This window comes from Dermacentor albipictus, chromosome 7 (genome assembly GCF_038994185.2).
Source record: "Dermacentor albipictus isolate Rhodes 1998 colony chromosome 7, USDA_Dalb.pri_finalv2, whole genome shotgun sequence".
In the NCBI taxonomy this organism is placed as follows: Eukaryota; Metazoa; Arthropoda; class Arachnida; order Ixodida; family Ixodidae; genus Dermacentor; species Dermacentor albipictus.
Genome location: NC_091827.1, coordinates 70,623,707 through 70,648,469, shown reverse-complemented (window position 1 = coordinate 70,648,469; position 24,763 = coordinate 70,623,707). Strand labels below are relative to the sequence as shown.

Genomic DNA, 24,763 nt, shown 5'->3' with positions numbered 1-24,763 from the left:
GCTGGTGCTGGATTCGTTCCGAGGCCACTGCACTGACGCGGTGAAAGCTCGCCTCGCTGACAACGGCACAGACCTTGTCGTAATACCTGGCGGCATGACTTCCATGCTCCAACCACTCGACGTGTGCATCAATAAGCCTTTCAAGGCTCACGTGAAGCGGCTATATGCCCAGTGGATGGCCGATGGCCTTTACGCCCTTACGCCGACGGGACGCGTGCGAAGGCCAGATATTGCACTGCTGTGCCAGTGGATCGTAGATGCATGGGGGATGATCCCGGCCGACATGGTACGCAAGAGTTTCAAGAAGTGTGCCATAAGCAACAGCCTAGATGGTACCGAAGATGATTACGTCTTTGAGAGCGGCGATGAAGCCTCAGACGGCAGCAGTGAGAGTGGCGACGATTGACAATTGAACGACAGCACTGACAACGTTGCGGCAGTCGTCTTCAAATATATTTGTTTTGAAAACTAAAATGGTGACTGTTTTCTCAGTTGTAACTTCCTAGTCCTCATTTTTTCAGGTAAGTGTGCGGGTTATACGCGAGGATATTTTTTTTTATTTCATGGGGTTCAAAGTTAGGGGTGCGGGTTATATGCAAGGGCGGGTTATACGCGAGTAAATACGGTATTTTCATCACTCTGTTACACTAGAATCTAATTTTCCAACTTCAGTTTCAGGGCACCCCTGTGAACAGCAGTCCTAGTCTCAATGTGCCAGGGACCTTCGCCAACATTTGAAAGTTGAGCATGAAGCTCGTCTATACAATTGAGCAACAAAGGCACACAAATTACGGTACATTTGTCAGAGAGGAGGAAATGTACAAAAACACAGTTGGCATCAACTAAGATGCTCAATAATTTGTCAGAATATCTGCACATAACTTCATTAGCAAGGCAAAAAGGCATAAAGGCATAAATGACTGAAAAGGAATTCACTGATTTGTCCTTGTGTTAAGTAATTGGTACACATTTTTGTTTCGTATAAAGTGAACTTTATGCATGACTGCAATGGGCACCATACACGCCAACATACTGGGCACTGGTGTGAGAATTTTATCTTGTTTGCACATGGTTCAAAAACCTTTAACGCAGCTAATTTCTTCTAAAACCTGAAGTAATCATTTCACAGTTCCTTACATCAGTTCATTGACAGGCTCGACTATAAACACTTATTTTGCTATATTTGTGAAGCAGCTTATGTGAATGTACTGGTACCGAGTGAACTGTCATGGTACCTTACTGTACGGTGTTCAACAAAAGAAACGCGAACAGTAAAACAAGAATTCAACTCGGGCAGACTGAATAATTAATATTGGGCTGTCAGCTTCACGGCATGTGGACCGGCGGGTGGAACTGCTAACAAAAGTAGCTTCTATTAATTTTCCAGTAGCTATTATATTGGCCTCCTTAAGATTGTCTGTTTTCTTTGCATTTCATTTGTTAAGGACAGCACTTCCAATGCAACCTTCTGCTTGAAAATTCGCCCAGGAGACTCCCGATTTTTTACTGAACTTTCCAATTGTACGATCACTGCATGATATCTCCCGAAAAGCGGTCTCTGTTCGCGCAATAATGGTTTTTGCAAAACCGGCACCGCGGAATCTCCAGCCACATCGTAATAGTCGGCATCACCAACAACGGCTGCGCTAGCACCATCGGTATCATCAATTAAGCAGCCAATTACGGTGCTTAGAAGGCCAACCAAAGCCAGAGCCAATGTCGCTCTTGCATTTCATGTATGCCTGTGCATGCCTTCTTCCATTGTGCATCTTGTTATTGCTACGTATGTGTCACAGTGTGTGATTAGTGTTGGCTATGCCGTCTGTGTGCGGCGCAGCGTGTAAAGTTATTGTGTGCCTGATACCATGGTGCTACCAAAGCCCAAGAAAAGGTATCTGCAGAAGTTTTTTACTGTCATATACTTCCAAATTTCCGTTCTTTTTGGCATCAAGAAAACATTTTGCATTTTGCACATGTGGATGCGATGCCATCGTGTCGCACGGTGGCAAAGGCGACGTGAAACTTCGTGTTTCCACGGCGAAGCATCAAAGGTATGTTCGCAACGCTGAGCAGCAAGGCAACATGGTGAACTTCCTTCGGAACAACTGCGATGACAGTGTCATACGTGCGGAGGGCCTGTTTACGGGAATCCTCGTCGAACACAACCTGCCCCTTAGTGTCAGCGACCACGTCGGGCCTCTTCTACGGAAAATGTTTCCGAAATGCGACGAGGCGAAGCATTATGGATGCGGACGTACGAAGGCAAGCGCAATTGTAGGAGAAATGGCATCAGAGGTGCAGAGCACGATGCTGAAGACCATCAAGCATTGTGCTTTTGCTGTTGCGGTCGACGGCAGCAACAACACTACTGCACAGCTGTACCCGATTGTGGGGACGTACTACGTCGAGGAATGCTCGCGCATTGAAAGTAGGTTATTCAGAATTCAGGAACTCCATGGGGAGGCGACGGGACGAAAAATCAGGAACGTCGTGTTGAAGGCAATGGAAACCTTTGACGTGCCTGTGTCAAACTGCATTGCGTCTTGTGCCGACAACGCAAATGTTATGCTAGGGAAAAAAGACGGCATCGCCGCAGTCTTAAAGGAGGAACAAGAAAACTTGGTTGTGATTGGCTGCCCATACCATCTAATTAACCTTGCTGCTGAGAAGGAGCCACGTGCTTGCCGGCTAAGTTTGGCGAGGTTCTTGTGGACATCTTTTATTACTTGGAGAAAAGCTCTCAACGCCAGGACAAGCTGTCTGAATTTCAAGAGATGCACAATGTAGAAATGCAAAAAATGTTGAAGCATGTACCGACTTGTTGTGACTAGGCAAGTGCCTGATAAGAATTCTTGACCAGTGGCAACCTCTGGTTAAACCTCTCAAAGAAATCAAATCAAAGAAGCAGCACCCATCCATTTTAAAGTCTTATCAGATTCCTCGTAGGCCTGAATCATCAGGAGGTGCAAAGTCCAACGAAGCCAGTCGCAGGCGTAAAGCACCAACCGAGAAGGATGCCCCAGCTACAAAAGAAGCCAAAATGTTAACAGAGTCTGCAAGACAAGAAATTGTTCCGACTCGTGAAAGGCTGCTTCATTTTTTGACCTCCGACATTAACTTGGCTTTTGGATTTTTTTTTAAAGTGTGATTTCGCTTTTTGAGAAAGCCAATTGCCAGCTACAGTCACAGGCACCTCAAATACATATTCTGCAGTCGGTTCTGCTCAAACTCCTCACTGAGCTTTTGACTAGGTTTGCCTTGCCAACTGCTGTAAAGGTTGCTCCTTCTCCGCTTGAAGTTCTATATCAAGATATCCGCAATCAGAAGGCAGACAGTGATCTGGTCATTGGGTACAGTTCGGTACAGCAGCATTGTTAGCGAAACTTAGTTCACATGATCAGATCAATTTTTAACTTGTGTCCGCTCTTACTTTATCACTGTGTGCGATTTCATGAGGAACATATTCCGACTTGAAAATGCAACTCTGAAGAATACGGAGGTGGCCAACCTAAAATTTATTTGAGAGGCATCGCTCTCGAGTCCTTGTTACTTTATTCAGAGTTTCCCTCAGCTGCTGCCCCGAGATTCCAATAAATCTGCTGAAGATGCTTTAGATGCTCTTGAAGCCGAGTTTGCAACACTACAAGCGTACAGTTTTCCAGAGGACATTCTGAATGAAGAAAGGTGCGATGTGCAGTGGTCTATGAATGGAAAAAATGAAAAATACTAACGGAAAACAGATGTTTCACCGAGTTGCCAAGGTGATGCTGAATTTACTCGAGATACCGCACAGCAATGCAGAGTGTGAGAGGGTTTTTAGCACGGTGCGAAAAACTAGGACCGAATTCCACTCATCAGTGCAACACAACCCTCCAAAACCTGCTGCTAGAGAAGGGCCATCAGTCTGGACCATGTTTCGAGCAGAGCTACTCCGTCAAAGTTTTGAAGCGAGCAAAGTCTGCTACTGCAAGGTCCCTGCAAAAGGACTCGTCGAACACTGCTTGAAAGATTGAACAACCCCTCCCTCCCCTTCCCCCCCCTGGTCCCACCGGACGTTAGAGCAGTGAATGGCCCACCCCCTCCATTGCCGCAAATAAAGTCTCCCGATTTTTTTATCTCGCCAGGTTGGCAGGTATGGATTGCAGAACGTGACTGAGAAGCTAGACAGGCTAAGCAAACTGGTGACTCTAAATATTATTATGTAGAAGACTAAAGTAATCTTCAACACCCTCTAAACGGAACCACAGTTTACTTTCCTGCAAAACATTGGAAGTGGTAAAGAGAGTATGTGTACTTATGGCAGGTAATGACCGCATATTCGGACCATGTGAGCGAAATAAACAATAAGAATGATATGGAGTGAACTTAGGAGACACTCTGATCACGAACAGCAGATTACGAGTATGCTTTGAGAGGAACATTTATAATAGCTGTACTTTACCTGTACTCGCTTCTGAGGCAGAAATGTGGATGCTAGCAAAATGGACAACGCATTGAGCTGTGAAAAGGAAAATTATAGGGGGCAACATTAAGAGACAGGAAGAGAGCAGAGTGGTTCAGGAACGAACACGAGATAATGGTACCCTAGCTCAACCAAGAAAAAAATGGGCATGGCATGTGATTCCAAGGCAACACGATCAATGTTCCCTTAGAGATATAGCAGTCTAAGAGAAGTGAATGGTAGCAGGGTTAGGCAGATAATCAGGCAGATGGGATTAGGAAGTTTGCACGGGTAAATTGGCTGCAGCTGGCATAGCATAGGATTGATTTGTGGGATATGCCTTTGTCCTGCAGTGGACACACTTGATAATGGCAATTAATATCGAAATGATGCCATAAAAGGGAAGAGCATTTCCTTGCTGCAAAAAGACGAAACTTGGTGAAACACATCACAAATTAAGCACGGCCTGCAAAAGTGTGTGAGTGTACAATGTGGGTTGTGACTGTCACTTTCCTCGAACGAAAAAAATAACTGAAGTGATAGTCTGACACTTAAAGAATATATATGTCCCCACATGCCTGGTTTTATGAATGGCAGTTTACCAATATCCCTCAAGAAGAAATTATATAACAGCTGCTTCTTACCGGTGCTCACCTATGGGGCCGAACCCTGGAGGCTTACCAAAAGGGTTCAACTTAAATTGAGGACTACACAGCGAGCCACGGAAAGAAAAATGATAGGTGTAACGTTAAGGGACAAAAAGAGGGCTTAGCTGGTCAAAGAACAAATGCGAGTCAATGACATCCTCATCAAAATAAAGAACAAATGGACATGGGCAGGGCATGTAATGAGAAGGCAATATAAACGGTCCTTAAACTGACTGGATTCCAAGAGAAGGCAAGCGTAGCAGGGGCGGCAGAAAATTGGATGGGCAGATGAGATTAAGAAGTTTGTGAGGATAACATGGTCGCGAATAGCACAGGACCGGATTAATTGGAGTGATACAACAGAGGCCTTTGCCCTGCAGTGGGCGTGATCAAGCTGAATATGATGATGCCTGGTTTTACACTTGCTACGACAATGTGCATTGCAACGGGGGTGTTCGCCTAGCAGAAGGGTCACTAGTTATAGGTTGTAGCGCTAGGCTTAAACAGGTCGGCGCTATATCGTAACGGGTAAGCAAGCACTTCTCGTCGTCTTCTCATGCACCAGCACCATGCCCACTGCCCAGTGCCTTCAGTACAATCGCTCCCCACCGAAAGAGTAGCTATCCTGGCGACTCAAGGACAGGAGATCACAGGTGGGTCATGGCACTGGTTCAGCCGGCAGACGTGGACAATTTCCTGGCCCCGACGACGCTGGTCGGAAGGCGTTTCGAGTGGCTCGATGAGGTAGTTGACCGCGGATGTTTGTTTGAGTACCCGATAAGGACCGTGGTACTTGGAGAGCAGCTTGGAGGAAAGGCCTGGAGGAGTAGAGGGCACCCACAAACAGACCAGCGAGCCAGGCGCAAAGCACCTAGCCGTAGTGGATGAATCGTGGCGAAGCTTTTGACGCCACTGGTCCTGGGATGTGAACGAACGAGCGAGCTGGCAACATTCTTCGGCGTAAGCAGCCGCTCTAGAAACAGTCGTCCACTCCGAAGCATCTGGCCGGTAAGGTAGAATCGTGTCCATAGTGCATGAAGGTTCGTGTCCGTAAAGAAGAAAGAAAGGGGAGAACCCAGTGGTGCTTTGCGTGGCGGTATTGTAAGCGTAGGTGACGAAAGGTAGAATGCGATCCCAATTCGAGTGGTCAGATGAAACATACATGGCCATCATGTCACCAAGGGTGCGGTTCAAACGTTCTGTCATCCCATTAGTTTGAGGATGATATGCTGTGGTAGTGCGGTGAATGATGCGACACTCCTTTAGCAAAGCTGCAATGACGTCTGAGAGAAAAACGCGACCGCGGTCGCTCAGTAATTCTCGAGGTGCTCCATGGCGTAAAATCAGATTTTGAAGGAGAAAACTGGTGACGTCTTTTGCTGTGACAGATGCTAGGGCTGAAGTTTCAGCGTACCGCGTGAGGTGGTCGATAGCAACAATAACCCAGCGGTTGCCGCTTGGAGTGTTGGGAAGCGGACCGTATAGGTCAATGCCGACGCGGTCGAACGCGCGTGCGGGGCATGGTAAAGGTTGCAAGGCGCCGGTGGCATGTTGAGGTGGCGTCTTGCGTCGGTGGCATATGTGGCATGACCAAACATACTGGCAAACGAAACGGTACATACCGCGCCAGTAGTACCGAAGCTGGAGGCGAGAGTATGTCTTTAATACACCAGCGTGGCCGCATTGTGGGTCGTCGTGGAACGTGGCGCAGATGTCGGAGCGGAGGTGTCGGGGTATAACAAGCAACCACTTACGGCTGCTGGAATTGTTGCGGCGGTACAGCAGGTTATCCCGAATGATGAAGTGCGTGGCTTGGCAACGAAGCGTCCGAGAGATCGGTGCTGGCGACTGGCTGGACAGGAAGTCAATAAGCGAAGAAATCCATGGGTCTTTGCGCTGCTCTGATGGCATGTCGGAAATGTTGAGGGCGAAGGCACCGCAGGTAGAGATAGACGAATGGACAGGACCATAGGGCAGGGGTGACCGGGATTGAGCGTCGGCGTCTTAATGCTTTCGGCCTGAGCGGTAAACAACGCGGATGTCGTACTCTTGTAGGCGCAATGCCCAACGGGCAAGCCGACCAGTTGGATCTTTTAGTGAAGATAATTAGCATAGGGCATGATGGTCGGTCACGATGTCAAATGGACGCCCGTACACATAAGGACGAAATTTGCCGATAGCCCAAATGATGGCCAGACATTCCTTCTCAGTAACCGAGTAGTTCGCCTCGGCTTTGGTAAGGGTGCGGCTGGCATACGCGACGACGTACTCTTCGAAGCCATCCTTGCGTTGTGCGAGAACAGCGCCGAGCCCGACACCACTAGCGTCCGTATGGATCTCAGTTGGGGCAGAGGGATCGAAGTGTCGCAGTACTGGAGGCGAGGTGAGAACGCGTCGTAGTTCTTGGAATGCGTCGTCGCACGCCGAGGACCAGGCTGATAGGTCAGAACTGCCGGTGAGAAGCTGCGTCAAGGGGGCAATGACAGAGGCAAAGTTACGGACAAAGCGTCGGAAATATGAGCACAGGCCGATGAAGCTGTGAAGCTCTTTCATGGTGGTTGGTTTAGGGAACTCGGATACGGCGTTAAGTTTAGTGGGGTCCGGAAGGATACCATCTTTTGAAACTACATGGCCGAGAATAGTAAGCGTACGAGCGCCGAAGTGGCATTTCTTCAAATTTAGTTGGAGTCCTGCAGTGGAGAGGCACGCAAATACTTGCTCGAGGCGGTTGAGGTGTGATGCAAAGTCGGTAGAAAGAAACCACAATATCATCTAAATAACAGAGGCACGTTTTCCACTTCAGCCCTCGAAGAATGGTGTCCATCATTCGCTCGAAAGTGGCAGGCGCGTTGCAGAGGCCGTACGGCACGACAGTAAATTTATATAGCCCATCAGGCGTTACGAAGGCCGTCTTTTGATGATCGGCCTCTGCCATTGGCACTTGCTAGTACCCGGACCGCAAATCCAGCGACGAAGAGAATTCCGCTCCCTGCAGACAGTCCAAGGCATCGTCTATGCGCGGCAGAGGATAGACATCTTTGCGCGTTATTCGGATAAGACGGCGATAGTCTACGCAGAACCGAATAGAGCCATCCTTTTTTTTAACGAGGACAACCGGAGATGCCCAGGGACTGTTGGAGGGCTGGATGATGCCACGCTCCAGCATGTCGTCAACGTGCTGGTCGATGATACGGCGTTCAGCAGCCGACACACGATAGGGACGCTGGCGCAATGGTGTTTGTTGACCGGTGTCGATACGGTGAACGACTGCGGATGCTCGACCCAAGGATGGTTGGTCAATGTCAAATGAGGAACGAAAACGTTGGAGGAGTTTGATGATTTCTGTTTGCTGCGCAGGTGTGAGTTCTGCGTTGACGGCACGAGCGAAGACGTCTGCAGGGGCATCAGTCGCGCCGGGATTAGTGACGGAACAAATCGGAAGTGATGCCGTATCACCAAACATGGTGGCCGGGAGAACGCTATCGAAAGCTTCAGCTGTACCCAGGCACTCGCCGCGGAGTAGAGATGATGGGCAGGCGGACGGATTGCAGACGTAAAGGGCAGCAGAACCGTCGCAAAAAGTGACGACAGCAAACGGAAGCAGAAAGTTCCGGCGGCGCACACAAGTGGCCGACGGTGTAAACAGAACAGATGAGTTCGCAGCAGAGTTACATGACACAGGAACCAGAGCGGCGGAGCAAGGTGCGATATCGATGTCAGAGGCGGCAACAACTTTAGGAGAAAAATGGTCGTCAGGGTCGAAGCACGGCACTGATAACGTAAGTTCGGCACGAGCGCAGTCGATAAGAGCTTGATTGACAGATAGGAAATTCCATCCAAGAATAACGTCGTGTGAGGAACGAGGTAGGACGACAAATTCTATAACATACATAACGCTTTGAATGACAACCCATGCTGTGCACGACGTTGAAGGCTGAATTCGATGCGAGGTTGCCGTACGCAGAGAAAGAGAGGTAAGGGGAACGGTCACTTTGTTCAAATTGCGGCAAAGCTTCTCACTAATAATAGGAATGTCGATAAGTGCGTGAATTCAACTATAATGAGCAAATATGCTTATATCGATGAAGTATATCCATTTTGCCACTGGTGTGTAAATCTAACAAGCGAGGAAGTAGCTCTGAAAAATAGAATTTTTTCAGCCGTGGTAAAGTCTGCGACACATACTTGGGATCAAAAGGCACTTGAACAATGACATCATTTTCCACACTCCATACATAAAAAAAGCATATCTGGGTCTTGGTGCAGAGCATCTGAAACTGGACCTGGCTGTAATAGCCATTTGGCCCACTCTCTTGAAGTACAAGTTCGGCATCTTTGTTTAGCCGCACATCATACTTGCCACTACTGATAAGTGGCACACAGTCATTCATGTTGGGACATTTGATTTCAAGAATGGCATCCATTCCTTCAATAATTCCATCCGGACTAGCTGAAAGCCACGGCAGCTCAGTGTTCACCACTGTTCCTATTTGGTTTACAGTAAGCCCAGTCTTTTTTGAAAACTGCTTTCGGGCAACAGGCTCCATCTGTTTGCCATACTTGGTGGCAGCATTGCCAGAAAAGCTGGTGGAAAGCATCCTCATGGCTGCTTTCTCGCATCCCGTAGTCTCTCTTTTCGGTACCTTGTTGACATTTGAGGCAGTCAAACGTAGCTTCCGCGAAAAAAACCACAGTGGCGTTGCTTGGCTTGCAGTTTCTGACTGAAGCACCTCAGCACCACGGGGTGACAATGCCACATACTTTTCATAAAATGTAGTGCACACCACACAGCTTTCGTTTCCGTGGTCGCCATGCTCATTCCCATCATTGGCTGGTGGTGGAGGCACTTGCCGCTGCATGCTTGGATGGAACGTCTCATAGAGAAGAGTGCCTGCATAAAATATAAGACATCACAAATCAATTATGTACAACATGTTTCATCCCCTTGCAGGTTAAGCCTTAAAACAAACGAAAGGTGAGCTAGGATTGATTGGTTGGCTTATGGGGTTTAACGTCCCAAAGCGACTCAGGCTATGAGAGGCGCCATAGTGGAGGGCTCCGGATAATTTCGGCCACCTGGGGTTCTTTAACGTGTACTGACATCGCACAGTACATGGGCCTCAACATTTCGCCTCTATCGAAATGCAGCTGGGATCGAACCCGCATATTTTGGGTCAGCAGCCGAGTACCATAACCACTGAGCCACCGCGGCAGGGCGCAAACCGCAATTGTAAAAAGGCACCTATGTGCTATGCATTGTTCATGCACATAAACATATCTGTGTGGCTGAAATTATTCTGCAGCCTTACACTACAGCCCCCTTTCTGTCTTCCTTTCCCTCCCTCTCCATCCTGTCTCTCAAGGCATGGGACAGTGAACTAGTTTGAGTGTCTTTCCCCCGAAACTAATTTTTAATGAACCAACGCTTCAGGCTTAATTCACACCTTTTACACATTGTTCTACTAGTGTTTTGTACTTCTTAGCTTGCAGTGAAGTGCATGTTTCTCCTGCCGTATTACGTTAAAATGAAACTAGTGGAAGCATTCATTTACATAACAGTCCTGAAAGAAGCTTAACTGTTTTCACACCACAGACATCGGTCTAGAACTGAACCAGCAACTCTACCAAAGCTTAGCGTGCTGTCAGTGTTCAGCTTCAGTGATGGAGGAAATACACCAGGAGCTCAAAAAAAGGAGCTCAAAACATGGATCTAAGGTCTAATGCTTGCACTTTTGTCTTTTTGAGCATCACTCAGCAGTGCTCTAGCCTTTTATTTGTAGGACTGTCTAGAGACATGCCAAAGAATGATAGTAATTTGAGGAAATGTTAAAGCTATTTAGGATATAGTCAATTATATTTACCTGGGGTATCAAATAGGTATGGAAACGGTGACTCAGCATGAAATTTGCGGATTTCTTCTCGGGTCATTGGCACAAATGATGGTCTTTGCCGCTTTGGGGGGGGATCATCCACAACCTGCTTCTGCACCTTGAAAGTTATTTCTTCAAGCGTGGCTGGTTCAACATTGCGTTTTGTGCCACTGTTCCACAATGCAGCCCTGTCTGTGCAAGAAGTTGTAGTATAGCCTTTTGCCACAGCCATTTCTATTTTCCATAAGATTGCACCGACGTGGCTACAGGCTTTTCCTAGCCCGGCCATGCAAGTGCATCCGGCTGTGACAACTTCTCCGCATTGTTTCACGCACGCCCAAGCAGTCCTTGGTGTTGCATTCAGGGACTGAGAAGGGCTTACCGTGCCCTTCACGTAACATAAGTCACTCGAGATCTTGTGAGTGAAAACTTTCCCCACCCACCCACTTTGCACGTAGTTATAGGACTCGAGGGCCCTGAAGTTTTTGATCTGTTGAAAATCACATGCCTTGGAGTTCACGAGGTAAAATATAATATCTGCCGCATTCACATTTGGCCACTCCCGTATGTCTTCACACCAAGCAGTGACTCCATTTGGGTGGCTGTATGTGCTATTGTCTGAAACAAACCAAAACAAATGTATGCAATTTTAGTCGGTTTCAGTCTTTAATACAAGAATACACAAAAGAGTGCTCACAGAGAAGCCAATTTGGATGCAGGGAAGCACGCGCACGCATGCAAACGTGCACACTAGCACACAAAAACAATCGAGTGATAATTCGGCTGACGTTAACATCTAAGAATCTCATCTGCGTGCCCTTAAAAGTAACAGTACATCATGCCTTATGAAGGAAGGCATATACGCCAGGTAACTGTACTCGACGTTTCCCTGCGTTGGCAGTTTACCTTGAGTAAGCGCGTATGCTATCCGGTCAGCGGTGTTCGGGAGAACTTGCATCCACAGCCTGAATACAGTTTCGCGCGCTCTCTGCACATAAGCGAGGAATGGACGGCCGATCGACATTAAACGCATAAGTGTGTTTTTATAGCTTTGGTGAATTACCTTACAGCACGGAAATGCATCCGGTACGTAATGTACGTAATCGGCTACCTAGAAACCAAGCACTTATCCCGTAGGCACAAGCTAGCGTTTTCGCTAGCGAATGCACACCTTCGCTTTTTCCTGTATTTAAACCACCAAGTAATTTGTAACATACAACAAATTAGAGCAGTTTCCTTAGGCGCCACACACAGTGGGCAAAACAGGATCCTGATCGCTTTTTGCGAGCATAGATTCCAGCAGCTCATCGCGAATGAGTATCATGCAATGACAAAGCTTCGAAAGCCAGTCGTTACTGTCTCGCACAAATTTAAAAGATCCTCGGTGCACTATCCGCATTTCGAATGGTACCATTGCACGGCACGATGTTGACTGCATTCAACGTCATGAACTGCGCACACTTAGCCGTGACTAGGTGGCCTAAACAATTACTTACCTCCGATATCGACGGGTGCTTGAGAATCTGGCGGCAAGCCGACAGTGGCTGATGTCGACGCCATTCCGCAATCGCACGGACTGATTCACAGCCACGGGTGCTCACAACAGGAATGTATTCGCCTTAATAATGCTAAACCGACACCTCTCAACACTGGTGATACTTGGACGCTGAGCGAGGAGCGACGCTGAGGAGAATTAAGCCACAGAGAATCGTCGGTGAAAGCAGCAGCGCTGAGCTGACGCTTGCCGGCGCCATCCGGCCGTCGCGCGTAGTCGTACCGCCGCTGCCAGCAGGAACGTTTTCGTCTCGATGTGTAGCCGATGCCTCTCGACACTGATCGGAATAGCACGAAAGTGGCAAGACGACTCTGTGAAAGCCGAAGACACGGAGAGACACGGAGAAACACAGATGTGGAAAGCAACAAACGTTTTTAGCCCTGCTCGTTGATCGCAACAGCAGCGATACGCCGGCGGAGGCTGATCAACGACAGTCCAATATGGCGTCGCCGCCAAGCAGACGCTAGACGGCGCCAGTAGTCTAAATATGGTGGCGCCCATGGAAGCCTCAGTGCAAAGGTCTATAGCCGGCGCGGATGCAACGGACGCCGGGGCTTCGTTCAAAGCGGCGGACATTTTGGCCCGTTCGGAGCTGCCGCAACGCCTCCCCGCCAAGCGCGCCCAGGCATGTTTCAGTGCCGCGTGTCTTCGTGTGTGCGCGCGTGTGTGTGTGCCCACGCTTGTCGGGGCGCGGCAGCCGGGGAGAGGAGCTCCCCCAGTGTGAAGCGAGGAGGTCTGACCGGCGCCGGCCCGGCTGATGCGTCACTACACTCGTGTCAACATGTCTCTCAGCTTGTACGTGCCCGGCTGTCACGTGGCCTCGTCCCGTGACGTTCCCTCTTGCCCTCAACTCCGAGAGTATAAAAGCAGCTGCCCCCGGACGCCAGGAGAGAGGCTCCGAATTCTTCCGTCGAGAAGCGTGCTCTCCCGTCTCTCCACTTCGGTCGACCTCACCGGCCGCTCTTTTGCGATGCTAAAATAAACAAGTTGTTCTGTTAGCAGTCGACTCATGCTTTGGCGGGACCTTCGAATGCTTCCAGTGTTGCTCCAGGCCGCCAGGCCAACGCTACCCATTGTGGCTTGCGACCCAGTTGCAACAACTCGTGCCAGCGGTCCGATTGCAACAACGGGCGTCAGCGCTGAGGTTCCAATACCCCCAGACCAAATGACAATAGTTTAGATAGGAAGCGAAGGGGGTGTTATAGATTAACAATTTTATTGACTTCGGAATTAAGTAGCGGTTTCTGTTCAGAATTCCATTTATTGCACCTAACTTTTGTAATATCGCATTGATACGCTCATCCCACTGCAGTGATTCTGAAAAATGCACAAAAAGTACTTTAATAAACCTAACTAGCTCTATCTCTGAGTAGCGATAAACTAGGTTACGTACTACTGAAACCTTCCTGCCTATAGAATGAAACATCACAGCCTTTGTTTTCTTTGCATTTATCCTTAATTGGTTATTATCTGCCCACGTGCTTAGTTCCTCTAAAATGGCATTACCTTTATGAAAAAGTTCGGCATCTGATGACGACGAAACAAATATGCTAGTGTCGTCAGCATAAATTATAAATTTACCTTCTGAAGATATATGGACTATGTCATTTATATATAAATTAAAGATCAAAGGCCCGAGAATGCTACCCTGCGGTACTCCTGAGATTATTTGCTTTCTGTCAGATACCATTTCATTCATTGACACAAACTGACGTCTTTCCGAAAGATAACTTTTCAGAAGCATCAGGGGAAGCCCACGAATGCCATAGTGACTTAATTTGTCAAATAAAATTTTATGATTTATGTAATCAAAGGCTTGCGTAAAATCAACAAAAACACCAAGAACAAATTGTTTTTGTTCAAATTTCTCCAATATATATTCTTTCTGGTCGAGAAGAGCTAGTTCTGTTGAACGATTTTTTATAAATCCGTGCTGGCATTTCGTTATCACGTGCTTGTTACAGAAAGGATATAGTCGATTATAGATTATTTTCTCGAAACCTATAGAAAATGCAGGCAGTATCGACACTGGTCTATAATTCGAGACGACTTTTTTGTCTCCTTTCTTATATAAAGCCACTACACTAGCCACTTGCATTTTGGATGGAAAAATACCAGTTAAAATACATAAGTTATATATATGTCAGCACAGGAGCAATTTTATTTATTACGCATTTTACTGGCCTTACTTGCAGCCCATCAGCATCGCAACTTCGGCTGTTTTTTAACGCCAACAGCGCTAACTTCATGTTCTACTGTTGCTTCCAAAAAAAATGTATTTTTTGAGGATCTAGAGCTGTGTAGGATGCACGTGGCCCAGTGTCAATATCTCGTTGCACGAAATAGTTGTTAAACACGTTGACCATACGGTCACCACTGACTGTTCCCCCACCTTGCAAGACTTCTGTCACCGGTTCCTTCCTGTCGCTCCGTCTTATAAGTGAATTCAACTTGTTCCATAATACATCTGTTCATTTAGAACAGGAAGAAAATAGATCAAAGTAATACATTCCCTTTGATTTTTTTGAGTTCTTTATCTAAGGCATTTCTAAACCGCTTCAATGCACTTCGGTCTACTTCTTTACGCGTGCGCATAAACTTCTTAAATAAACGATCTTTTTTGTCAATCTCGTTCAAAAGCTCACGTGTCATCCATGGCTTTCGACAGCCTTTCACTATTTCTAGTCGTTTGTAGATGAAGTGTTTTTTGTATACTGCCGAAAAACAACTAAAAAAAGTATCACAAGCCACATTGGCATCAGTAGAGTGAAAAATATTGTCCCAACACACGTTAGTTATATCCAAGTAGAAAGCATCCAGAGCCGTTTGCGAGACACGCTTGAAACCAGAAGCAACATCAGTGTGCACTCTTGGACTGTCGGTCTTAATACAGCAGCATATTGGCCTATGGTCGCTGATTGGTTACGAAAGCACTCCTGTTGTAACCAAGGACTTATAATAATTTGTCATAAACAAATCAATAATGTTCTGCGAGCACATGGTAACCCTTGTAGGAATATTTACTACGTTTGCATAGTTATAACATGAAAGCAAATTTTCGAACTCAAGTTTTTTTACATTATCGCAATTCATATCTATATTGCAGTCTCCGCCGATGACAATATTATACTGATTTTCATTTACAAATGTAAGCAAGTTATCTAAGAAAACAAGAAAAGAACGCATGTTGCCATCTGGAGGACGATAACAGGAAACAGTGACGACATTGCTAAAAAGAACACACACTACTTCGTAATCAGCAGTTACACAAGCAAACTCGTCAACTAGAACTGCTTTAAAAGAACTATTGACTAACAAAGAAACGCCTCCACCCCGTCGGGTTAGCCTACGCACAAAGAACGTTTTCATCTCGGGAACTTGAAAAACATCCAAGTCATCTGATTGCCAGGTTTCTGTTAACATACTAACATCAAAGCAGTGATTCATCCTCTCGAAAAGACATTCAAGTTCCGCGACCTTGTTTCCAATGGATTGCACATTTAAGTGAAAGCACCGAAGAAAAGCACTGTGCTTATCGAATTCTCGGACTAATTCAGTGAGTGTAATACATCCTAAGGAATCCATTGCAAGTCGTGTAATACGTTACACAAGCAGATACGTCGACAAAATAGGTCAGTCGCACAGGGCAGTCAAGTCGTCCTCACCCCTGATGACTGCAGCTGGTTCCCCATTCTTTCGGCGCACCAGGACTTTGCCGTTCGAGTGCCATGCATAATCATACCCAACCCTTGTAGCCCATGCTCTTGCTATCCCAAGGAGAAGTCTTGCATGCCTAGTCATGTTCTCAGTTATATAGAGGCCCTCATTAGACTGTCGGAGAGCCTTCCTCCTCCCCAGCCAGATGTGAGGTGTGTCCTGGTGCACAAAGCGAACGATCACTCCCCGTATCTTGCCCGACTTGGATGCCATCCTGTGAAGGGCAGAAATGTCTGCACGACCAAGTCTATCAACACCCAACTTTGTAGTGACATCATTGACTTTAGATGGAAGGTCCTCCCCCTCTTCCTCAGGTATTCCGTGGATTTCTATATTCAAGCGCCTACTGCGCCATTCAAGGTCGTCAAGGTCAAGCTGTAGCTGGGCAAGACTTTTAACATTACAGGCTTTCTCAATTTTATCAACTCGTCCAAGAGTGCATTTTATCTCGTTCTCGTGCTTGTTTAGACGTTCCTGAATGTTATCAAACTTATCAGATAGCAGTTGAGCTAGCCTTTCCACTTCTCCGACTTTTCAGTTAAAGGGAGGAGAGTGGTTATCTTCTTGCTCATGTCTACTATCATGTGTTTGATTTCGGCATCTCCCAACAGTTCTACAGTAGGTGCATTGCCCTTCGTACCGCCCGGCCTGCAAGCCTCACACTTCCAGATCTTCCTCTTAGTATCGCGTTTGGACGCAAATGCTTCTTCTGTCATGCCCGAACAGACTGCGCCATGAAAGCTAAATTCACAAATGCTGCATGTAATAACATTCTTGTCATGATTCAGTACGTCTCGGCAAGTGTAACACTTAGGCATGCTTGCAACTCAAAGTATCAGAAGAATGGCACAAAACACAATGGGTGGCAGCGGCGACAGTAAAAAAAGAAAAAAAATAAAGAGCGAGAAGCGTGCATATAGTGCACGAGAGTTATCAACCCGCAATGTACAAGAAGAATGGTCAGACGTGCTGCCTGCACTGTCGCCGCTGCCAAAATGCGAGCTGCGTGCCTGACGGTACGCCCCCGATGCGAAGCACAGATCCGCCGCTATGTCGCTGTTCGTCGTTGATAAACGGCACGTTGCAATACGATATTCTTGATAACCAGCAGGCGCGGGAAATCCAAAGTTCAGGCAGAATACGGCCGGCACAGTTGCTGGTTAAAATCCAAATGAAGCTTTGAACACAGGGCCTGTAATGTACAAGAACGGTCAGAATATTGGCTGCATTGTCGCCGAATTGGCTGCACTGTCGCCGCTGCCAAAATGCAGGTACTGATCAGGTACTGATGTGCGTCCATAGTTATTGTAAACAAAACGAACTGCTTTTTGTACTTTTTCAATTTTATTAATGTTCGTTTTAACAAATGGATCCCAAATTATCGCCGCATAACCTAATATTGTAAGGACAACCGATTTTTAGGCTAGGAGCCGGACTCTGGATGCGGCGAGATTTAGGACTCGCCTAAAAAAAAGCTCACGGTTAGCATTGCTTATAACCTCATCAACGTGTTTAGTCCCGTCAAGGTGGTTAGTAATCCATAATCCTAGATAATTGTAGTTGCAACTTCGGAAAGGATATTGTCAGCAAAGAATATTGGAATATGAGGGGAATTTTTGCGGGTTATTCTCATGTAAACAATTTCTTGAGAGTTTGACTGTATCTGCCAGGAATCACACCATTCAGTAATCTTTTGGAAGGCCTCGTTCAGTTTTGTTTGATCTGATATGGTTTTAATTTCTCAGTGGAGCACGCAATCACCCGCGTATAATTTAATATGAACTGGAATGTCTTTTATGATGTCGTTTATATAAATGACGAATAGAAGTGGCCCAAGCACCGAGCCCTGAGGGACGCCAAAGTCAACAGAAAAACTGAGATGAATGAAGACGAAAAGTGACGTGTAACCGTGAACAATATAAGTATTCTGAAATCCTATTAGCAAGCCTGTCATTTTTTATTGTGCTATTATTTCTGGAAACTAGCTTTTTGTGAGAAATTTTATAAAAAAAACTTATGTTGTAGTCGGTTGCACTTGCACACGAGCCACATTCTTGCCGAAGGTTAGATCGATACGCGACCTGTTACACGCGTGGTTGGCAGATGTACTTCGCTGCAACCACCTCACTCTAAACTTTTCCAACATGAAGGAGATCAATCACTTTCCATCGGGTCTGGGTAGGCCTAAGTTGAAATCTCCTACAATGACGACGGATGAGGCGTCACTGAGGGTCACCCAACCAAACACATCCGCCAGCGACGTTTCGATGTCGCTCTTGGCTGAACAAGCGGCGGAACAGAGTTCGGCTGAACAAGCGAGTGCGTGGCCGACGGCGCTGCTAACGCCGCGTCACGGCAATCACTGGAAGCATTGCACATGCGCAGTGTGCGCTCTGCGAAAGAATATTTCCTCCGCGCGCACCACGTCACTGGAGACGCTCGTTCGCCGATGCTGACGTCACAGCAGAGAGGCGCAAACATAACGTAGGCCTATAAATGCGCATTTACAGTTTGCAGTCTGACGTCATCGGTGCGCGGGCGAATCGTCGCTCGACACCAGGCGCGTCGGAAAATTATCGTTTTACACGGCTCGCTGAACGCACGCAATATTTTCCAGAACCTAGCCATATGCAGCTACGCTGTAGTTTGGGAGGCAGATTCCGGTAGAACGCATCTCACGATGACGTTTGATAGCTAAAAATAATACACCTGCGAATAGAACAGAATAAAAATCCATTGGGGCGCCTCTTTAAACATTTTCCTAGAATTAGCAACATGCTTAAAGGTGTCGGACCTAGGGATACAAATATAAACAAGGCCACACCATGCTCACTAGTGCCCCGGACCTTACCGATCCAAGCATTATCCAAACTTTCGAAACGAATAGTCCGCCTTCAGCGTTACTACCAATGGGAAGTTTGGCCATACTGGATGCATTAACTTGGGTCACTGGGAAAGTGCGCACCTACATAATTTTAGGAATCACCTTAAGAAATAATAGGTCACTTTCGCACAGCTAGCGCTGAAAGGACCTGTAAGGATGAAAGGATTCTGTAAGGATTGTCTTGAATGAATGAAGAAAGAAAGAAAGAAAGAAAGAAATATGCTGAAGTTGCCTCGAATACGATATTTTCATGAATTCCATTCGTACACTCCGCCATATTGTAATGAGCGAGCCTTTCCATACCCAGTAGATGAGAAAAGCCACTCGAACTTACTCTCGTCCAGACGTCCTTAAACTTCCACAACGTTGTTTATCCTTGCGAACTTGCGGAAGTGTAGCCAGCAATCATCGTTTTGGTCGGAAATCTGGAGCTTGACTATGGGTTGGTCCAGGCACCGCACTTCACCCTTGACGACTCCGATCAGTCGCATTAAGTCCTGGACGTTGCAGCGGCGGACGCGCAACAGGGCGATCGCGATAATCTTCATGGCTTCGCTCTTGGTGGCAGCAGTACATTTCCTGACTTGTTCAAGGACTCTCGGGTGGTCGTGGACCAGCTCGATGGCTCGAGTGCCCTCGACATCATCTTGCTCGCCGAGAACAAAATGAACTACCGCCCGAACGAGGGCCTCGTTCCTTGTGGTGCATTCCTGCGTGCACAGAGATTCGCGCCTGTGCGTATTGCCCAAAAAAAACAATACACAAAAAGAATTGATCAGCATGAACATGTTCCGTTTTTCTCAGCGTCAGATGAGACTAAGCGACGGCTGATTTTATCACTCAACATTTAAAGATGTAACCTGAGAATAAGTAACGCGGGCGGAATTTTGATTGAAGCTGGCAGCCTGACATTAACATTGAGGTGGCCGGTGGAAGCTATGCCCGCGTTCGCCTACGGGAGAGAGGGGAAATTTTATTGGGCGATAACGGTCGTACAAGACAAACTACTGTGACAGCTCGCAGTCCGGGACAACTGAAGTTGTCACTCGCTGCTGTCGCTTGTCGTCGTCGTTTAAATATCGCTTGCACGGTTGATTCTTCTTAGTTTCGCAGTAGTTGCAGCTAAATATCAACAAGCCCTATTTTTTCCGCGTGATCTTCTAGCCAGTTGTATAGAATTGGCGTTAGGATTGCAATTTATATAAGCAGTCTTTTGAATTTATGGCAGCATCTTTTGACGCAGCTTTAAAGGAAGTGGGAATCATAAATGTGGCTGTGATCCGCAATTTTACGTACTGTATACGCTAAGCTAAACATTTGCCCTTAATTAGAAAAAGAACGAAACCAGCAACGTTGTACGGTACCCGAATTCCAGCTAGCCCGATGTTCCTGGAGTTGCTTGCTTCATCCTACCGCTGGACTGGGTGCCAAGCACACTCGTCGTCGTGAATCTCACCAGTAATACAGCTTGGAATTAGGCGAAATTTGGCGAGGTTCCGACTGTTGGGAAAGCCATCCGAGAGACGGTTAAAGCCGTCGCCGCACAAGATCGCTCCGTCGACGCTCACGTTGACGAGATTTGGGTTGGTGGCCAGCGCCGACAAAAGTTCGGTTTCAACTTCCCTATACTCCTCTTCTGGCACTTCGGTCCAACAATAATCCAGTTCTGTGACAACGTCCGCGCGCGCAGAATTGTCTCGAATGCACACTGCCAAGACGGAGAATGCCGAGCGATCGAAATGCCCGCATCCAACACAAATTTACGACACGTGTTCGCAGCGACTGAGCACTTCAAACACCGAGCAAAGTGGCTCCAGGTTCACTATCTCGAAGAGGAAGTGGCTCGACGCGATGGTTACGCTACCGATTTCTGGGCAGTGGGGCAACACTGCCACGTCCGCGAGTTTCACGTGATGGTCGGGGATGATAACCCTATCAAACAGGCCGCTCTCTCTGATCGTTCTGCGGACTTTGGAAACACTGCCGATGGGCATCGTGGAATAGACTGTGACCAAGTTCAGGGTGTAGTTGTCTGCGAGAGCGCCGAAGAAAGCGGAGCACTCTGCTTCCCCGAAGCACCGCAAGTGAATGCAAAGTTCGACGAGCGCCGAGTTCGGCTTGCGCAGAGCGGTGAGCCACGGCTCCATGTATTTTGCGGCGTCGGAGTGCGGCTGGTGGGCCACTGGGATCGTGGCTAACGAGCAGTATTGGGAGTCCGTCGAAGGCAGCCACAGGCGTCGCAGAATAGCATTCCGTGAAACTATTTCGGAAAAGAACGCGATGGTAGCCATGTTGCAAACGGGTAGAAGAGATGCATTTAGTAAAAAGAACGTTAACTTTGGAAGAAAAAAAATATAGAATTCAACGTGGGAACATCGGGAATGCTAGACTAGCTGCTCTCTTCATTACTGGAATCATACATGACGCAGAAGGACGTCTTTGCGTGCACCAAAGGATGGAAGATAAACATACTACTTCTAGCCCTTAAGGAGCTGACTTTGAAGCCAGTTTTGAGTCCACGCTTTGGTCAGGTCATAAACTTGCGCGAGGAAGCGAGCAAGAACGTGCCCGTGCACCGAGTGCCTTCAGCAGAAATGTCTGACACTCTCATCAAGGAATGATTAGTTTGTTGTCGATACATCTCTTCGCTTGACGTGCGTACTGAAACAAAACAATCACTGCTAAAATCCATATGACGCCGAGGCTGATTCTATGCGTGCTTTTTGCGTTCTCAGAAATTAGCAAGAACACTCAGATAGAAAATAATGTTTAGTATACACTGAACATTGGGAAAGGCCAAAATATGCTGGAAGACAGGGCCTGTAGTTGTAATGTATTATTCAAAGTATACTTACAAGTTCTCATTTTTCATTGCGATGTTGGCGTTCAGTTCTTCCAAAGTATTCATCTGCGCACAAAGCGCCGATCACTGTAATCCGAAGGTTGCCGCTGCCGTGGAGGTTGTTTGACTGCAGAGTGAGTTAACAAAACTAACAAAAACATGGCTCCGAAACAAGATCGGCCGAAACAAGTCTGGCATCAGGATTGGCTGGCATTCGCTCTTAAGAACAATTCGAGCGCAGGTGCTTTTTGTGAATATCGCCGTTGGTCTCGTGTTTTACTTTAAGAACAAGACGGAAGTTCGCAGTAAGATGAGGACTTGAAATGATCAGCAGGGCAAGAGAGCTTTCCGAAGTCATCGTTTCGACAAAGAGAAATGTCTCCGTTTGAGCAATGGAGCGTGAATGGCCTTGTCCAACCAAGACGCCAATCCTGCTATATTGATATGACGAAGTCCCCTCGTTGAAACTATCTTCAGAATCATTCCTTGTTCAAGCATTGTTGAGGTCGTAGTTTAGGAGCTTGGACTTGAGCGGCCAGGGGAGGCAGGTTATGAGAAGTGTTGCCATCGGTGCCGCTAGAAGAGAACCTCGGCACTACTAGGAATCCTGCGTCGTCAGTAACATGCACGCCAAACGAAGCAAGTAGGAATCTGCTACTCCGGATGGCGTCTGACAGTCGTGAATTCACCGCCACGACTGTCCCACAACACAGAAAACAGAAGTGAGGCAACCGATGCATTGCAAAATATTTTATTTAAGCAGAAGGAACACGCTGGCATTGTTTTCTGTTTTGAGTCAATTTTTCCATTTATGTGTTAACAATCATCGAATCCATTGGCACATTAACGCTTGTCTGCACATTTTCCACGCAGGTATGTGTACAAGGCAAGCAATAACACTTTTCTATCAGGAGAATCTAGGTCTACTTTTTCTACGAGAGAAGAAAAATATCACACGAAAAGAAATGGAAATCGCGACATAGAGCTAGGCAAAAGAGCATCGACAATTCAAATGAACTAATACGTGATACAAAAGGCAATTGAAATATACATTGTTTTCAAAACACGAAGAGACTGGTGTAAAATGTTTTAAAAGTATACGTCGCTTCACATGCTAGGCTCCCTATAGGCCAGGTACGAAGGTTCGAGCTGAATACTGTCGGGACTGACGTGGGCCGTAAATGTGCTACGTGAATGACTCCGTGCCGTGTACCGCAATGAGGCCATTCTTTTTTTCTTTCTTATGCGGCACCCGTCGTTCAGAGATGCGCAGTCAGGGTTAAAAACGCTAGCGACCGTATGTCTGCACTGAGAAAACGGTACTTACAAATAATCGGATAATCCGCAATTAGTAGCCCTGAAATGCCTCTGGTGGACATAAACCCAAGTCCGTCGTGTAACGTTCAATAAGGCACACAAAGAAGCCATAGTTTTCATCTCGTGATTTGTGCACCGCTCACGAAAAAGCATGGGGAGCGGGCGGAACAAGGGAAGCAGTGAAAAGAGCACATGAACAGGGTCAATCAGGGACAGACAGTCATGTAGCTTTACTTTTTTCTTTTTCTTCATGGTTTTTTTGGGCAGTGGTTGGTTCTCAAGCCTGCAAACACCGCAAACTCCTTGAATCGCTCATTCATTACTCAGGGATGTCCCCGCGTGGATTATTCGCTAATAAACAAAAGCAATCCGGAACAATATAAATCTTTGTCAATGGAGCTAGGTCTTCTTCCTAAGGCTGCTAAATAGAAGCTGTGTCAATTGCGAAATCATCAAGAAGCAGAGGAAAAAAATACAATAAAAAATACACGAAAAAGGCATCGCTTCGTCTGTCCCAACCACTGGCAAGAGGCGCATCCCCTGGGCACAAAGGTGTGCACACGTAGCGAAGAAGCACCAGATGATTGCGCATTTGAGCTAGTTCCTTCCTGAATTGAGCAGAAAACAGCACAACTGAATTGAAAGTAAGGAATGGAGAGGCAACGACACTGTTGTCTGTCCATTGACTGTCTCTCCCTTACTTCCTGTACCTTCGCACTTTCCTCTGTTCAAGAGGTATCATCACTGCACAGACCTGCACTGGTCCCCCCAAAATGGAATTATGCGCCGGAAGCGCGATTTCTGTCGGTTACAGATGTCAAACCTGCCTTATTTAACAGATCAGGTACTGATGTGCGTCCTCACTTATTGTGAACAGAACGAACTGCTTCTTGCACTTTTTCAATTTTATTAGTGTTCGTTTTAGTAAATTGATCCCAAGTTTATAAAAAACCTAATATTGGAAGGACAACCGATTTTTAGGCTAGGAGCCGGACTCTGAATGTGGAGAGTTTTAGGGCTAGCCTAAAAAAATTCACGGTTAGCATTGCTTATAACGTCATCAATGTGTTTAATCCCGCCAAGGTCGTTAGTAATCCATAATCCTAGATATTTGTGTTTGCAACTTGGGAAAGGATATTGTCAGCAAAAGAATATTGGAATATGAGGGGATTTTTCTTGCGGGTTATTCTCATGTGAACGGTTTTTTGAAAATTTGTCGATATCTGCCAGGCATCACACCATTCAGTAATCTTTTGGAAGGCCTCGTTCCGTTTTGTTTGATCTGATATGGTTTTAATTTCTTAGTAGAGCACGCAATCATCCGCGTATAATTTAATATGAAACGGAATGTCTTTTACGATGTCGTTTATTTAAATGATGAATAGAAGTGGCCCAAGCTCCGAACCCTGAGGGACACCAGAGTCAACAGAAAGAGACTGAGATGAATGGTGAGGAAAAGTGACATATTGTTGACGGTTACTCAAGTATGC

The 24,763-nt window shown here is 46.7% G+C and overlaps 1 protein-coding gene across 1 annotated transcript; it reads right to left on the bottom strand.

The window, feature by feature from the left end:
* Positions 1-6,317: 6,317 nt before the first annotated feature.
* Positions 6,318-13,015, bottom strand: LOC139047495 (uncharacterized). The gene is made up of 3 exons (XM_070521307.1): positions 12,455-13,015; positions 10,950-11,576; positions 6,318-9,979 (listed from the first exon to the last, which is right to left on the bottom strand). Exons 1-3 carry the CDS (start codon positions 12,516-12,518, stop codon positions 9,144-9,146), a joined length of 1,527 nt encoding a protein of 508 aa, XP_070377408.1. The 5' UTR covers positions 12,519-13,015; the 3' UTR covers positions 6,318-9,143.
* Between the last annotated feature and the right edge of the window lie 11,748 nt (positions 13,016-24,763).